Source organism: Pezoporus flaviventris, unplaced genomic scaffold, assembly GCF_033815535.1.
Source record: "Pezoporus flaviventris isolate CSIRO_AGI_PZ_B2104156 unplaced genomic scaffold, CSIRO_AGI_Pfla_v1 ptg000082l, whole genome shotgun sequence".
NCBI lineage: Eukaryota > Metazoa > Chordata > Aves > Psittaciformes > Psittacidae > Pezoporus > Pezoporus flaviventris.
This window is the reverse complement of record NW_026892630.1, coordinates 1,706,845-1,724,940: the sequence shown is the minus strand read 5'-3', so window position 1 is coordinate 1,724,940 and position 18,096 is coordinate 1,706,845. Positions and strand designations below refer to the sequence as shown.

At 38.6% G+C, this 18,096-nt stretch overlaps 1 protein-coding gene across 2 annotated transcripts in view; it reads left to right on the top strand.

Moving 5' to 3' along the window:
* PLCG2 (phospholipase C gamma 2) overlaps positions 1 to 18,096 on the top strand; it is a 72,443-nt gene that overhangs the window by 36,293 nt on the left and 18,054 nt on the right. Inside the window, exons 19-32 of one of the 2 annotated variants that reach the window (XM_061475059.1) lie at positions 214 to 394; positions 1,706 to 1,774; positions 2,766 to 2,875; positions 3,710 to 3,806; positions 4,661 to 4,727; positions 4,929 to 5,086; positions 7,690 to 7,792; positions 8,737 to 8,946; positions 9,556 to 9,701; positions 10,689 to 10,803; positions 11,971 to 12,138; positions 12,743 to 12,831; positions 16,248 to 16,432; positions 17,231 to 17,898. In XM_061475059.1, the coding sequence (XP_061331043.1) occupies positions 214 to 394; positions 1,706 to 1,774; positions 2,766 to 2,875; positions 3,710 to 3,806; positions 4,661 to 4,727; positions 4,929 to 5,086; positions 7,690 to 7,792; positions 8,737 to 8,946; positions 9,556 to 9,701; positions 10,689 to 10,803; positions 11,971 to 12,138; positions 12,743 to 12,831; positions 16,248 to 16,432; positions 17,231 to 17,273 (1,741 nt within the window). In that variant the 3' untranslated portion in view covers positions 17,274 to 17,898. Of the gene's footprint in view, positions 1 to 213; positions 395 to 1,705; positions 1,775 to 2,765; positions 2,876 to 3,709; positions 3,807 to 4,660; positions 4,728 to 4,928; positions 5,087 to 7,689; positions 7,793 to 8,736; positions 8,947 to 9,555; positions 9,702 to 10,688; positions 10,804 to 11,970; positions 12,139 to 12,742; positions 12,832 to 16,247; positions 16,433 to 17,230; positions 17,899 to 18,096 lie in introns of those variants that run through there. The other variant, XM_061475060.1, reaches the window with a different exon arrangement.

The following is an 18,096-nucleotide window of genomic DNA, read 5'->3' as shown; positions in this document are numbered from 1 at the left end:
GATATGTTTCAAGGCCATGTATATCACAGAAAAGTGAGAATGTCTTTTTGTGCATTTAATCAGGCAATTGAAACTCGAATAAAAGAGACTTTGGAAGAGGGAGAAATTATTTCATGTGATTCAGATGCACAAAGGCATTTGTTCCACTTTACAGCACTGGTGCTTTCACTGCAAGTACCAGTACCTCTTACAGCACCTGCACTTCTTTCACAGAGCGGAAGGGAAGGTGAAGCACTTCCGAATTCAGCAAGAAGGTCGTCACTTTGTGCTTGGAACCTCGGCCTATTTTGAGAGTTTAGTGGAGCTGGTAACGTACTATGAGAAGCATCCGCTGTACAGGAAGATGAAATTGCGTTACCCGGTAACTGAGGAGCTGCTGGAGCGCTACAGCGTGGTGAGTGATGGTCACGGTACAGTTGCTGTAATGTACTGAGTCTCAGATCCAGTGGTGCTGGGTTTGAGTCTAGCTGTGGCAGATGCACATAGTTTTCTTATCTCTGAAACTGAGGTGGTTATACTGACTTCTCTCAAGAAGGTTTGAGATATGTGAAGGAAAGAGCTTCATCTTTGGTTACAGGTCAACTCTTGCCTTCCTCCTGGTTCGATTAGCAAACGGTGCTCTGTGAATTGGGGAATTGTTGCTCTGCTAAAATGAGTTTTTGATAATAGCCTTGCCTGCATTTGGCCCTGCCTCTGTTGCTGCAGTGGGCAGAGATCTTAAAATGATCACGCAGAGGCCAATTGCTAAGCATTTCAGAAGAAAAGGAAGTATTCTGCTGTGCCTCTGGCTCTGGATGAGTGGTGGCATTTGCTTCACCACAGTAGAGCTATCTCACAGATGGCATCCAACTGCCTTCTGTGGTAAAAAGTGAGAGGTACTTAGAAAGCTCACTTTTTGAGATACATGTGAAGAAATCTCCCTGAGACATACTTGCCTCTGTCCATAGACTGAACTAGGAGCCTGGATAATTAGCTTAGAATAGATGCCTACTTTCTGGATGGACGTGTTTCCTGATGAGAGAGGTTTGCTGAGGTAACTGGCTTTTGAAAAGCCTGAGATGACATCTTCTATGTTCAAATATATGTCTGCAGGGACACGTTAGAAAAGCTGCAGGGAAAACACCTCTGTCATGTTTGAAGAAATTAAAATCTGGGCTTTTATTTTTTCTGGGAAGACAAAGAAGGATTGAAAATATTTTAGACCTCAGGATTTTTTATTATGTTGCCTATAGCTAAGGTTCTGCATCCTAGGATCAGGTCCAAATGGGAACTCAAGGAGAGAACAAGATTAAATATATGACTGTGTGTATTGTTTTAGAATTTTTATCTAATAGTGAAACCAGCACTGGGACTAAAGTACTGTAACACAAAAATCATAAGCATAGGTATTGTCTTCCCTGGTTGCATATAGAAGGGTACTCACAATCTCACAGCTATTTGACTGATTAAGAGACACGTTTGTGAGGTATTGCTGTTTCATCATGCTTTACTGTTCATTAAACTGAGGCATAGACAGATTAAATAACAAACTCACATTCAGCTATATGCAAGTATAAAAATGAGCGTAACAGGTGTCTTGCTTCCCTCCTCTTCTGTTTGCCTAGGTATTGTCAAAAGGTGGTTTCAGTAATGAATGCTCATTCAGTACTTCTATGATTTTTGATTCTTGTAACTTCATTTTTTTTCCCTTTCTTCCTGTTTTTAGGAAAAAGATGTTAACTCCCTTTACGATGTCAAGATGTATGTGGAACCCAGTGAAATCACCCCTACAGTGGTATGCTTAAAGAGAGATATTCACACTTACTGTAGGCTTCTGAGATTTATGAGACTTGCTTGTTGATTTCCTGTTAGCAGTAAAGAAAAGAATTATTGAAAGCGTTAGGCTGCTTGATTTATGGGGGACAGGACAGCAGAAATTTAAAGGGTGTGACGCTTTTCTAGCATTTCTTTAAAAGTTGTACCCACATGTTCTTATTTATATACTTTCTGTATAAAAATGGTGGCTTTGGTTTATTAATGAATTATTAAGGTTTGTCCTCCTTTAGGATATATATGTTTTAAAAACAAGTGGCACAGCGAATGTCTACTTATCTCTGGGTTTTATTATGCCCTGCCAACTTGTAAATTCCCATAAAAATTTGCCTGCTTGTAAATTTTGTTGGCTGTAATTCTTTTTCGTCTTTTTGGCCAGTGAATTTGCATTGCCGCTGAAGAATTTGGGTAGTAGTAAATCCAAGATAAAGAAATTGCTTGTCCTGCTAAAACTGCATGTCTTCCTAAAGGAAATGTGACCAGCAGGATAGCTGGTGTGGTTTGGAAGTGGAGGCTTTGTAGGCACCTAAGCCTCCAGCCTCCAGCTGTGTATGAATACATGTAATGAAGATAGAGGACTGATATTTCATTATGTGGTTCTCCTTTTTCCTTTTTCCCCCCTTTTTTTTTGAGTCTGTGTGTGTCTTGCAGTAATTATGTTACAGCACTCATAAAAGAAAGATTCTTTTTTCCTTTTTTCCAAGCTGGTAACTTGGAAGAATAGCATTTAAGTACCATCACCTGCTACCACCAATAGATGTCACTCTGGAACTTTAGTATTTTAGTAGTGTGTTTTCTAAACTTCATTACTGAAAAAAAAAAAAAAATTAAAAAAAAAAGGATCCAATCCCCTTTTTTAATTTTTTGTTTGTTTGTTTTAAATAAGATTGCATTATTGATTATTTTATAACCCATCCCCCTGCATAACCCCCTTTGCTCTGTTTCTCTTAAAGCCTCAGAGAACCGTGAAAGCCTTGTATGACTACACAGCCAAAAGAAGTGATGAATTGAGCTTCTCTCGAGGAGCTTTAATTCATAATGTCACAAAGGAAACAGGAGGCTGGTAAGGACAAAGATTCCTCATAGGAGAACTCCTGTGACTTCTTAGATGGACTTAAAAATTGACCTTCCAGGAGTAGTTTTTAAAAGATTTTTATTGTCTGATTGCTCCTTTCTGACTGTGGCCTTACAAATCTTAATGCCAAAAAAAACCAAACAGTCATCCTCAAGTCTTCTTTCATGTCCTTTCCATTTTTCTATCCTGCAGCAATAACCTCAGCCTGCAGAACCTCCGTAGCCCAGTGTATCCAGTATTTCTCCTTTACTACATTAATCCTTCCTGAACACTTGTGTATTCTGGGAAGTCATGCATCTGTTACCATTGACATCATTGCTCTGTTTCTTCCCTTGATCTGTTAAGTACTTCTCGGGAATCAAACCCACCTTTTTTAGTTCTCTGTACAGTCTCCTTTCATAAGAGGTTTTCTTTCTTAGAAGGCTTGTAAATTGCTTGGAAAGCTTGGGAATCTAATGTTTCCCTGTAGTTTCTGCAGGGTAATCAACCACATAATAGTATTTTTAGTACTGGAGGGGGAAAAAGCCTCTTAAGTAATTAATTGCAGTTTACAATAACTGTAATCCCTCTGAAATAGTCTGTTACTACAGTTAATGATCACTTTGTTAGAGCTTTTAGCTACTTCATCACTTATATTTTGGTGATAGCCAGCTAGACTGTCACCAGTATGGGGTTATTAATGACCAATTTCTTGAGGATTATTGCTTCATTAATGGCCTATTGAAGCTTTTGAACTATGGGGGGTTTTGTTCGTGTCTGTATATATATATATATATATATATATATATATATATATATACACACTTTCCTTTTTAAATTCAGGTGGAAGGGGGATTATGGAGAAAAAGTCCAACATTATTTTCCATCTAATTATGTTGAAGACCTGTCATCTGAAAACTCTGCTGAGCTTGAAAACCAGGTGAGGGTTAAAGTTTGTCTGCTCTCTTACCCTAGAAGATGCTGCCTGCTGGATGTGCAAGTCTGCTTTAGAGAATTATGACTCTGCATGCTGTGTTTGAGAGAACATGAAGGAATGAATGTGCTCTTCACCATTCTCTGAATGTTATTGTCAGAACACCCCTTGTAAAAAACTACTTAAGGAGAGAGCTGGTTTGGTGCGGTGTTAGGAGGTTATAATGGTTTCCTGCTAATGTAAATCATACCAGTTCAGAATTTTCAGATACTTTGGCTAAACAATAACGTACCTGAAACTTTTAACTAGTTTGCCTGTATAATTACTGCTTTAATATTTGAAATAAGAAAACTATGTGTAAAATCACATCTTAATAGCCATTTCACACTCCAGTATTTTTATGCATAACTAACCCTATACTGTTTGTGAAAAGTAGCTAAAAATCTAGTGTTGGACAAAGTTCTCTTCAACAAAAGAAAACTCCACAGTAATCAGTTTTTGACATTTTTGAGTTTTAAAAATAAAATGTTGAATTGTGCTGTTCTGAAGCACTCCCAGTGACTTTCCAGGAGTCTCTGCAGGAAAGCACATATTAGATTTCCATCCACAATCATTGCAGGCTTAAGCAGACAAGAAAAATGACCAGTTGTCAGGACAGAAGCTGCACTCACTATAGTGATTTTCGTGTGTTTGTCAAAGTAGGAAATTCTTGAGATGGAAACAGGCTTTTAAACATTATTGTGGGCATGCTTTCAGAGAAACTGAAATTAGGTTTAATGGTGCGTGTTTATTTCTGTTAATGTCCTGTTTATATTCATTTAAGAGAAGATTTAGGGTCAGATTTACCTCGTGTTTTTCAGATTATCGAGGACAATCCATTAGGCTCTCTATGTCGCGGCATACTGGTACTCAATACTTACAATGTTGGTATGTATTTTCTGATGCTTACCTATGGACTTCTGAGCTTTCTGTGTTGAGCAGACTCTTATGTTTTGCAGGAAAGATTAAAAATAAATTAATATGATAAAACTTTATGATACTGACTGTTGCCATAAATCAACAATGACAGCTTAGAAGAACAACTGTTGGATTTCAGTATAAATCTCTTGCTCCTGTGTTGCTCAACAGTGAAAATGCCACAAGGGAAACACAAAAAGCCTTTTGTGTTCATTCTGGAACCTAAGAATCCAGAAGATCCATGTGTTGAGTTTGCAACTGATAAAGTAGAAGAACTCTTTGAGTGGTACCAAAGTATCCGTGAAATCACTTGGAAAACTACAGAAGAGGTATTGCTAAAAATCTGTCCCTTATTGTTTTTTATAATGTTCTGCTATAAATTTACAATTGGATTTGTCTTTAGCTGCCAAACCTTGCTAACACATGGTGCTTTGCTCTGTTTTGTGTTGCTCTGTCTCTTTTATTGATGCTGTAAATCTTGTTCCCCAAACTCTTTTGGGAATGTAAATTAGCATTTTGTGTAAATTTGTTAACAGGTTTTTTTCAGAGGTATACTGTCTGGGTTGCACTCTGCACCTCAGTGAAGTGCATGTAGTAGCACAAAGTAGATACCATTACAGTTTTACGTCTGGTGGCACTGGTTCAGTCCTAGAGTTAAGCAGAAAGAAGCTCAGCTATCAGGCTGTTTCTGTTCAGAGTTGTGAATCCACTAGTGAGTATATGTGAAATCCGAGCTGCCTTTACGTAAACTCTTCTTAATTGTGAGTACTAACTCTGCTTCCCGGTGAATGCAGTGGCACTGGTAGGGAATTGTTTGGGTAATTATTTATTTGTAACTAATAGGCGCATTCTGCATTTACCAGATCTTCAGTAGTAATATTTCCAAATCCTTGCCTAAAAATTAAAGGATTCTGACTAAGTTTAGCTTCTGTGTCCCTCTAACGGGACATGTGTGCCACTTAAAGACATTCTTCAGGACTTGCTTTTCGTGTTCTGATGTATTAATTTATCTCGCCATCAATCTTTTCTAGTATTTAAGAAGTCTTTGACATGACCAGAAAGCCCTTACAATGACTATGCTTAAGGATACTCTTTCCTTTGTTGCTTTTATTCGTGTTTTACTAAGTGGGTGGTATGAGTGCTAGAAGATATGTTTTGAGTATCATGCTGGCTTGGGCTGTTTATCTGTCATCTGGAGTGGTAATGCTCTGAGGGTCATCATAATCCTATTTATAGCAGGCAGGTTGGTGTCTCAAACAAAGAACTGCAAATTCAGCAACGGAAGAACCAACAGGAGGTGTTGGCCTATCGTTAGGGGAGGAGGGAGGCAGTTCTTCTGCCAGGCTTCCATTTAGAAATAAGGAGAGAAATGTGACCTAGAAGTGTCTCTAAATGGAATTTTTTTAATGTACAAGCTCTTCAGGGGCTTGGCAGCTTTTTCTCCCACTGTACAGTTAGAGGAGTGTTAAACACTATGTATTCAAAGATGCTTTAAAGCTTGTTTCTGTCAGTCGGGGCTTTTCTTACAGCCTGGCTTCTAGAAAGTTCACATGATAGACTGCTGCATGGAGCAGGGAAGAAGCTGTCAGGGAAAGGCCCTTTTTGATAGTACAGTAAACAGGCTGAATTTCATGGAAGGAGAAAGCATGGTGAGATGGCACTGTGCTGCAATACAGGTTTTAACTGACTTCATTTTTGGGCAGTGTCCATTATACACAAAAAGTAAAACTAAGCTTCACATATCTTGTCATCTCTGCTTAATACTGACACTTGCTATGCTCTTAGTAATGGTTGTTCATTGCTATCTCTCCTGCTTGGTTATCACTAGAGGGTTATGTCTAAAGATGAGCTCATAGCATCTAGAAGTATCATTTGCTATTTGGAACTCAGATCACTTGTAAGCAACGTCTGGGAAACTGTGGTGGATGACTAAGTACAATGAGGTTTGGACAGCTTTTTCCCAAGGTTATTTCCAAATCTAAATACCATATTCTTCTTTGTTTGTCTTAGATTTCAGTGTATAATCTCTGGTTCGGTGAAACATTCTGGAAGCCCGTGGCTTCCTAGGTCTGGTTTTCATTCCTCTTCAGTTTGTCTTGTTGAGGAAATTATTTTGGGAGACTTCCTAATTGCTGCTGCTTCATAACCTCTTGGACCAACGCTAATCACTGTTCTGTATGAGACTCTTCTAATATTGTGCAATTGTTTCTTATGTCTAAAAAGCCTCCAGCCCCAATGTCTTCACTCAAGACAAGTCTCAGTGATTTTAGGAGTTCCCAGTCTGTGGTTGCACAGACCATTGCTCAGCTTCCACAGAGGAGGTGCTTCCAAACATGGAAGTAGATAGTGGGTTTATTACTGGTGATAACAAGATTACATGTGATTTTCCACACGTAACATTATTGGTTTGGTGCGCAAATAGAAAGCTAAAGGAATAATGCTTACGGGGTTTGGATTTAGCTATTAGGGAGTTACTAACAAGACCTAAGTCCTGCTCAGGACTGTAAATAAACAGATGCTTCATTATCCATTCAATTTTTCTGCATACATTTGCATTTGTGTGAGTTACAGAGTGGAGAATATAACTAAAATTGAGTAGAGTCCATTAAAAGAAAAAAATAAGTAATTGTTGCCAGGTTACTGAGTAGGACTAATCAGGGAAGCACTGAAATACTTGCTTAAGGAAAAAAGCCCCAGGAACACAACCCCTTTCAAAACATACCTCCAACTACACCCCAAACCCACTTGGTTAGCCTGTTCTCTGAATTGGGTCTTTAAGTACATTGCATTTGTGCAGGTGGCTAAGGTATCAGGTAGGAATCTGAGCAACAAAGAATGCATCAACTTTGTAATTGCATTAGAGTGTACCCTGGTGTTACTCTACCATAATGCTCAGTGTATCTGTAATCTAAAACTTCATCACATTTTACAGGAGAACAGGAGGAAATACTGGGAAAAGAATCAGTTGATTGCTATTGAATTATCTGATCTGGTAATCTACTGCAAGCCAACAAGCAAAACCAAGGACAACTTAGGTATTTCCTTTGACATTACATCTGAATTTTACCCTTTCTACTGTCTTTACAGATGTTAGTTGATATTTTAGAACTGAGGATAAAATCTACCATTTCTCTGCTGGAAAACAAACTTCTGCCTCGCCCATGCAGTTTTCAGTGGGACTTCGAAATTGTGCACTAGGGACTTGATGCTATTCAACTGTCACAAAGAAACTGTCACAAAATTCTAACTAGTACTAGATACACCCTCTCCTAGGTCTTTCGTGGGGAAGTTCACTAGTTACGTGTCAACTGACTTCTTTGAGATGAGAAGCTCTGGCTGACGATGACACTTGTGATCTGTTTGTAAAACCCTCAAAATGGATGTGCTGTGCATCATGTAATTTTACTGTAAGAACCTGTTTGCTATTTGTGCAAGATATTGGAATGGTATATATAGTTTCATTGTAGAAATGAGAACTGGGGTCTCTGTAAGTGCTGTGTGGAATCCGACACTGAAATATGTACTACTTATCCCATTTTTTTTGTCATTGCTGCCTGAGGATCCAGCAAATGTGGCCTTTAAGTTTCTTTGCAAAGCTGTCAATGTGGTTAAGACATTGTAATTATAGTCATTGTTTGAGGCATTGGCTAACCCTGGATCACCCTTTCTTCTCCCCATTTAAACCCTGGAAAAGACGTCTCATTTAAATATGCTATAGTGATCAGAAGTATATTATTAGCAATGAGAAGATGAGAATGTGACTATAGACTCTTATTTGCCCTTCTGCAAAGTGTGTGGCAAGTAGGTAATTTTCACTTCCAGACTTGATGCTCACCCAGTTTGCCTGCATGAAAACTGTGCCAATTATTGCATTAAAGGACAAAACAAAGCAAAGTGAAGCAAAATATTAGTAGAAATGCAGTGTAAATGTCAACTTCTCTCTTCCTGTAGTAACCTTTTTCCTCCCTATCCTATGTAGAAAACCCTGATTTCAAAGAAATCCGTTCTTTTGTGGAAACCAAGGCGGAGAGCATTGTTAAGCAAAAGCCAGCTGAGTTGTTGAAATACAACCTGAAGGGACTGACACGTGTCTATCCTAAAGGACAGAGGGTCGACTCATCCAACTATGACCCATTTCGCCTTTGGCTTTGTGGCTCCCAGATGGTGGCTCTTAACTTCCAAACTCCAGGTAATGTTCTTGTTAAAAAGAATCTAAAATCCACCTTCTATTTTGCTATAAACAAGCAGCTTTCTGGCCCCTCTGTCATCCTCCTCACTGTGGTTGTCCTCTTTATTTGTGCTCCCCTGCAAGAAGTGATGTGCAAGAACAAAGTTTGGTTTTGAATGTGTGGATTGCTTGATAGAGCTGATCCCCCAAAATCAGCCTCCAAAAGCGCTGTTTCTGAGTTTAACTAGCTGCAAACTCTAAAAGGTTTATTTCATCTTGATTCTTACGGTAAGTAGGCAAAAATATTTCTACTGTATGTTTCAGGTGAGTGAACAGTTGTTCAGCCACAGGGAAGGCTGTACTCCACTTTCTGGTAAGGGCCAGCTAGCTTGTGACACATTGATAGGAAACTAATTGTGAATAGAGATGGGTTTATTGGGATTAAAATTGGTAAGAAATTGCCTGTTAAGGTTCAGTTACTGAAGGGAACCAAGTCTTCCAACTTACCTTTCCAGGTCTTTCTGATAAAGTGGTGAAAGAATTGCAGAGAGGAGCCATTAGTCTGGTACTTCCTTAGCTTTATTCGAATACAGATCTTCTTCTGTTATGACTGTTTAACTCTCTCCTTAGATAAATACATGCAATTGAACCATGCCCTATTTTCACTTAATGGACGCACTGGCTATGTTCTCCAGCCAGAAAGCATGCGAAATGAAGAATATGACCCAATGCCAAATGACTCGAAAAGGAAACTGCAGATGATTATGACAGTGAGGGTAAATCTCTTTTGTAAATTATGTTTTTCACAAGTCATAAGTATCTATAAAACTAAAACTAAAGCTATTATGTTTCAAAGCAAGATCTGACAGATTGTCAAAATACTGTTTTTAAATGTCAGTGTGTTTGAGAATAAAAACTTAATTCCACTGGTTTCTGAAAAGAAAGCTATATCTTTATCATGCTAATGAAGCACATACTATAGCACTGAAAACAATCCTGGGATAATTTTATATAATTGCTAATAAAAATTCCAAATGAACTAACTTGCATTTCCAATCTAATGACTTCTCAATAGCAGGGTCCTAATGGAGGTTGGTCAGCAGCAGACTAACTAGTTCAGAGATTTCTAGTGAGGAAGATAGATATTTATAATGAAATACAGAAATTAAGCAGAAGAAATAGTAAGCTGACCATCCCCTTCATCATATTTGGTTCTCTGTGACTTAATCAAAATGTCATTCTCATTTTTCATGGAGATGGGTTTATAATTAGAAAATTATGCCTTGTTGTCTTCTTGTACCAAAGAGGAATTTAACTGCTGTTCTCAGTTGCTATACAGTAGGAGATACCCTTTAAAAATATGTTTTCTGAGAAGAAACACATTGACTACATTTTATTACAGTCTAGAGAAGAGGTAAACGGGCTGTGAATGTAAAGCAGGAATGTCTTAAAATAGGTATGTCATAAAGACAGAAGAAAGATAACTTATATTACAGGCCTGGCCTGGAACCACATACTGTATGTAGTGAATGTCAGCTACAGTATCTTGCAGTGAAAATCACTGGGTTACCCGAATGGACAATATTATTAATGGTGGCACAGATAGTGAGTTTAATACATACAGATCTATTCAAGACAGGGAGGGTGGGTTTTTGCATGTTCTTCTAGATCCACCCCCCTCTAGTTCTGTAGGCTACCTTCTGTACAGAAATAATGCTGACAAGTTTCCTTTGGAGGTGGTTGTAACTCAGTTGCTTTTGCAGGTTTTAGGTGCTCGTCATCTCCCTAAACCTGGCAGAAGCATTGCTTGTCCCTTTGTAGAGGTAGAGATTTGTGGGGCTGAATATGATAACAACAAATTCAAGACAACAGTTGTGAGTGAGTATCTGCAGTTTTCTGTGTTGTAGGGATATGGCTATACCTCAGGTGTGCTTAAATAAAGTGAGTAGAGGATAACCATGAATTTATGTTGACTGTAACTGGCCTGTAACCTGTGTTGGGAGGACTAAGTTAACTGTCACCCTGCTTATTCTCTTGCTTGCCTCAGGGCCAGATAATTTGAGAAACTTCAGTGTATATCAAATTCAGAAAAAAATACTATTGCAGTTTGTAACACCCCCCCCCAAAGTCACAATTCTGTTAAGGTTTTGCCTGTGTACAAGTTTGTGTATTTGCATACTTTTAAAAACTGCTGTCTTGAAAGTGCCTCCAGTAGTGGTAGTCAGTTCTCAAAAGCCTGGCCCAAATGGGGAGTTAACTACTGTGAGAGCCGGACTGTGTTTAGTTAAACTCGAGGTCTAAGACTGGCATCCCCTTGGAGACAGCTTGGGTATATAGGGCTGTGAAATAGCATAATGTGCAACCCAACTGAAGTTTGGTCAAAGCTGAATTGGTGAATTCTGCATAAGGGATGTGTGTTTGTGTGTGCATGCACTTCATTTAAGTGCACTGAACTGGGGCAATATCTCAGGCACTTAATAGTTCACTGTTTAATATTTCTAGATACAGCAGTGTTTTTCTAGTAGACAAGGTTCTAATTATCCTAGCCACTCATCCTACTGGAAAATAAACGTGGAATCAGGAGAAGAACATGCACTGTGGCTGTTCCATACTTCAGAGAAGAGGATTATGATTTTAACTTTTTTGGGAAATGACCAAGACTTTAGAGAGCAAACCGGGCTGTGTTTCACATACCAAATTACTCAGTGTTCTATAAATGACTCGAAGACTTGGGCCATGATACATTAGTCTTCTCAGTGCTTTTTTCATGTTTTTACAGATGTGTCCAAGTATATGTTTAATTACAAATAATAGCTTTAATAATATTAGCTTTTCTTCATGTATTTCCATCCCTGCCAAGTTTCCTCCTATCTTCCCGCCCAAATAAACAAATACGAACCTTCTGAAGCAAGGTTACAAGAGGAGACAGATGGTAAACAGGATTTTTGGGTCTTTGTATCCCCAGAAAATGTCATAGAATACATACTCATATGCGAATGAAGTGAAATTATTGCCTCATACTGCAACTGTTTCCTTTCGTTACAGATGACAATGGCCTTAATCCAGTTTGGGCTCCCTGTCCAGAACAAGTGAAATTTGAAATTTATGATCCAAATCTAGCGTTCCTGCGCTTTGTTGTGTATGAGGAGGATATGTTCAGTGATCCCAATTTCTTAGCACATGCCACTTTTCCCATCAAAGGAATCAAGTCAGGTAAGATCAGTAGGTATAAAAAGGGGCTAAGTTAGAAAGATGCTGCTCAACACTGATGTATTGTGACTTTGCTCTCAGTAGCAGCTACAACATGTCAAAGGATAAATGATCTTTTGATCTGAGTTCCTTGAATCCAATGTTTTTTAGGATACTGGATGTGTAGTGTATAAATATTTAAAATGATCCTCTCACCCTACCAAAATTTCTTCTTTTTAAAGATAGGAAAGCATTATGTAGAACAATTTGCACTGTCTACCCCATACTCTATTTCAGCAACAGGGTTATGTGCTCTGAGTAAAATCTGGGAAGATTTTTTTTCTGTTCTGGTGTCAGTGCATTTGTTTTGTTAATTTTCTTAGATGTGGACATACGTACAGTAAGCTTTCTGCTTTCCTCTGCTTCTGGCTTCAGTTTTCAAGAGCAATTTTGCCACTCTTGCCTTTGTTTCCCTGTAGTTGTCATAGCAAAGCCCACTCTCAGCAGCAGAGCATTTGGGTGATGAAGAATCGGCTAGCCCTTAGCACTGTATGCACCATTCTTGTGACTGCAGGTAACCCTTTGCCTTGACTCTAATTGCCCTTTGCATGTGTTTCCTCCACTGCAGGTTTTAGATCAGTTCCTCTCAAGAACGGCTATAGTGAAGATATAGAGCTGGCCTCACTTCTAGTTCACTGTGAGATGCAACAAATTCTGGTGAGAACTGCCACTTTTTTTTATGCAGTTAGGGAATATGTTATCAGGTCTTTGTGGAAAGCAGGAAATTAGGATTTAATTTTCACTCTGTGTTTGATGTGTTGTTGTTGGGCATTTCTTCTGCAGGTACTGGGAAGGATCAGTAACGCAAAGTGATTTACTCTCCCCCTGGATGGACAGATGATATAGTTGTTACACAAGAAATAATGCACTAACAAAGCCTCATTACCTCCACTAGTTTTTACTGTAATAGCATGGTCATTGTCTTCCTATGTTAGCTGGCTGATGCCATGCAAAGCTAGCTAAATTCAGCTTTGACTTCGTAGAATAATCTTTTTTTTTACAGGTCCTGTATGAAAAGATATCACTTTAGAAGAGAAGATACTAATTTCTCTCAGTACTTCATTACAATAAACAATCCATTGTGGAAGACATTCTGTTTCCTGCAGAAGTGCTAATCTGCTTCTTTTCAGTCTTTCTAAAATAACTAATTGAAGTACCACTATTTTTAAAGGCACATGGGAGGAAATAATGATGCATCCTTGCTCATGAAGCCAGGCATTAAAGTGGCTGATCTGTGAACAGCATTTGTTGGTGTTCCAAAGGTACTGGCTGTATATATTGATTTGAAGCAGGATTATTCTCAGACTCTCTGTATCTCAGTAATTTATGTAAGTTAAAAACACTGGTGTGGAGGCCACGTGATGAACGTTTAAAGATGCTTCTGGGAAGTGGGTATTTCAGGATGCTTTCTAGTATCCTTCAGATTCAGAGAGAGAAAAACAAAAAGAGTCTAAATTCTTATTTGTGGTCTTTTACAACCATTCAGGCTTATGCTGCAGTTCACACCAGTGTATATTATTTTTCCTGATTAAAACACCCAACTTCTGCTAACTGTAAGTCAGTATGTCCCTGGAGGGATTTGTGCCTGCAGTTGCGTACAATGAAATGGAAATTACTGAATTCAGTCACATTCTTCTTCACAAAGGAGTGGCAGTCTTTTTCAAACATCTGTTGTCAAGGGTTTTTCAAAGCCACCTTATAATGCATGATGCAAAATGACTCTCTGTAGTGACAGTGTTTGGCAGCTATGTAGGTTCTTCTGTTGGCTAGCTTAAGAGTCATGACAGCAAGACAGCGCTAGACGGTGAGACCACGTGTGTGTGTAAAGAAGAGACCTGTGTCCTTTGAAGATAAAGTTTAAAATGTGCATGTTTCATGGACACAAGTCTGACAGAGGAGGCCTGAGGAAGTCCTATTTTCTGGCTTGCTGCTTTTTTGAAAACTGGTAGCAACTCACCAGTGCCTCTTATGTCGAGCATGGACATCGCTTGTAGGTATATTGTGAACTCCTTCTGCTGTGGTTTCTCTTCAGAAATTCAGATCATTACTTGCCTGGGGCAGGAGAAGCTCTTAAAGTGATGTTCATAGCAGCAGTATGTCTCCCAATCTGTCAGCACCGAGTCCTTTGACAGTAGTACATTTCACACTCTTGAAGCCCCTTCTGCTTGTTAAGCCAAATGAAGATACAACAGAGCTCTGTATTTTTACAGTGTCTGATATCTCTGGGTGCCAATGCAGAGGCAGAAGAACTTTAAAAAAATTCCCCTTTTGTTTGGCAGTCTGCAGCAGATCAAGTCTTGCTGTAGATAATCAACCTCTAGAACTTCTGCCAGATCATTCAAGAAGCATCAGAGAAGATCAAGACTGGCTCCATCTGTTCTTTTGCCCCCTTTTTTTTTAATGATGACCCTCCATAAAATGATATAATTTCGTAACAGGCCTGTTTATATACAGAACCCATCTACATACTCTTAGCGATGAAATACAGAATTATGAAGGGGAGTTACAGATGGCTGTGGAATTTCTAAGGAATAGAGAAGTAAGAATATTGTAGCTGTAAGCATGCATATTTGTGAATTATTACATGGAGCCTTGTGAAGTTTCTGTTGAAGTTAAAGAGTTTTCTTGATAGTGTAGAAATTGTACCATACTGAGGTGGTTGTTGCATTTAGAAGCTTGTCTTATTTGCTTGAAAATTTATTTACTCGCTTCAGAAAGTGTCTCTTATCATTCATCAACATTTTCTGATTACAGTCAGCCTCGATACTGTATATGGTTTTTAACATAAAGATTGAAATGGACATTCTTAAATGGGGTTTTAAAGTCTACCTTTGTGGATGTGTTTATTTACAAGAACAAATAGTAGTGTGGTATACATCTTGATGATTACACCTGCAAATTGGTAATTGTCAATCTGCTTTTCCCTTTGCAATTTGGGAATACAAAGTTTCTTTCCCCTTCTAAAAAAATACTTTAAAATCTTAATTAGTAGCATAGCAGTAAGGCCATTCCAGTTGCTTCAATCCATACCTGGGTACAAGTGTGTTTTGGGACAACACAAAGGATCTACTGAAACCCCTTGGGTATGTTTCTAACCTATCAGGTTTCCTAGATCTGGACTGAGTGCAGAAAGAGGCATTCTTATTAGTATGCTGCCTCTGAAAATGTTTGGATTTATTACATTTATTGATTGCATGTCATTTCTTGTAGGATGAGTATCTTGTTTTGCTGCTGATGTGAAAATTAAGACTTCAGTTCTGCCAGTACTATTCCCCACTAGTAACTCTATAAAGGAGACAGGTTTTGCATCCGAAGTGTTGAAGTATTAAAATAATTTGAAGTCACAAATGGAATCATAATGATTATACTTTATGCTTGTGGAATATTTGGAGACCTAATGTGGGCCGTATGCAGCAACAGAAACTGATTGCTGCACATGATTCTTCAAATACTTAGTTCCTCTGCAATTGTCATAGCTACATAGAAACACAGGATCTGTCCTTCTCTCTTGATTGTCCAAGTACTTGCTGTTCTTAGAGGTCCTGTTTACTGGTCAGTACCTAGACGTTTAGTCTAGTTTTTAGTAGGAAGACACCAGGATTTGTACTATGTTGCATAATACACAAATATGATGGAAGAGTCAAAAATAAAGTATTCTTAAAACTGCTACAATCCTGTACCCCATCATGACACCCCATTTGCTGTCCTTTCCTCAGTGGACTGACATGCTTTTTTAGGGAAAAATATTCCAGTGGAAGTGTTTAGGTATACATGTTTCATGACTTGTGCTGAAATGTCCCTTATGCTCCCATTAGAGGCTATTGTTGGCCATGCCTGGGGCTGAGGCATTTTTTTGTGCTTTCTTAGTTTGTTTCTGCAAAAACTACAGGAACATACTTCTACAAAACTTTCTTTAGAAGTTATAAATAGTACTTAAAACTACTTTTATAACATTTTATAAAGCTAATGGAATACATTTAAGAAAACAGAATAATCCCCCAAACTATGTCGATTCCATGTCATTTTGGGTATGTGTCTTAGAAGTTATGCTGATTTCCAGTGTTCTTTTGAAGGAAAGTGAAGAAGAGCTTTACTCCTCATGTCGGCAACTTCGAAAGCGCCCGGAGGAGCTTAATAACCAGCTGCTCCTTTATGACACCCATATGAATTCAAGGAATCCTAACAGAGATGCTATATTGAAAGAATTCAGTGTGAATGAGCACAAACTACAGATATATCAAGACACATGCAACCGCAGGTGGGTGGATAATCATTCTCATTTCCAAGGTACTCTATGAAGACATGATTTACAGTAAGGAAATCTCAGATTTATCAAAATGAGCATCTAAAGAGTGGTGAGGGTAGAATGAGCATATTTGTAGGAAGGAAGGGCTGCCGTGAAGCAAGGCTGGGCTGCACGCCACTAGAGGCCAGCAGATGCTGCGAAATGTCTGCTGAGTGAAATAGTGGTTTCCGTGGTCACAGTGAATTAGGTATTCCTGTGAGTTTGTATTCCTCTTTTCTCCAGCTTTCCAGTATTTGCAGCCAAATAAATAAACTGCCTTTCTCCTTCTACACTGTTATGTCCCTGGAAATGTTGTTGGGATATTAGGTATGTGGGAACAGAAGATGCTTCCAAGATACACAAACCATAAATAAGATAAAAACAGGATTGAGTTGTAACAGCACAGACTTGCTAGTTAAGTATCAGACCATTATCCAGAACTTAGAGGAAGGATCTTTCGCACAACACCCAAAGTTGGCAGCAGACGAGAGGGAGACAGACAGAGGCTTCATGTACCAGGAGGAAGTCTCGAGTAGATCTCAAGATGGGGTGGGAGGAAGACTTTTCTATAAATATTTTTACTCTTTTTTTATGTGCGCTGAACAGTACATGAATCACTGGGTTACTCCCATTTACTGAGGGGGAAAATCTGCAATGCTTGTTGTTCATGCAGTACTTGCCATTCAAATCTAAGTAAATTGATCTTGGTAGGCTGTTTTCTTCTGGGAAATTCCTAGTAGACTTGACTTTTTCCTTTTCTTTTCCCTTAAGATTAAAGGAGAAGAAAGTCAGTAACAGCAAATTCTACTCTTAAAGCAGTCATTCTTTGATGCGTCCTTTATGATGCAATTCAGGAAGAGATTTAACTTATCCTGGTCATCCTGCTTAATGGCAGTCTCATCAGACTGAATGATTGGAAGAAGAAGAAGAGGCAGAAGGACGGGTTTCCTTATCAATTTCTTGTTACAAGAAAAACTGTTTTAATTCCTAATATTCTGTACAAAGCAAACCCTCTGTGCAGGCCAGGCCTTCTGTGTATTCAAGATTTATAAAATTTGAGGGCACGTAGTTGGATAGACCTTGCTTCTCATTATCAATACCTGAAGTACAAGTATAAATCATCCACTCTATTTGTATACGCAGGCTATAGGTAAGATGTTTGTAACAATTTACATGCATGGAATCACACCACTTCAGCAATCTGGCTATTTAAGATTAACTGGTAGTCAGTTTTTTTAATTTATTAAATGCTGTAAAAGCACTTCTGCACCAGCAATGTCATGTCATGTGTGTTACTGTGCCTGAGCCAGCAGACAGTACTTCTGATACTGTATAAAATACTTCGGGCAGCTGGTAGCTCATACTCTGTTGTGTCATGTTAAAAGTTTTCTGTTACATTTTTGAGACCTAGATAATATGTAAGTTTGATTGAAATGAAATGTCCTCTGTCTGTAGTTGTGTTTTTCCTGTTGAACTCTGTGTGAAGGTTTAAGAAGGCAATGATGTGTGAACTTGTGTTCACAGCCTTAAGGCACTGGAGGGAAAAGTTTTATGGTATGCAGTAGGAAATATCACTTTGTTTGCGGAAAGGAAAGGTATTACAAATTCTGGGGAGCATTTACTTTGCAATAGCATCG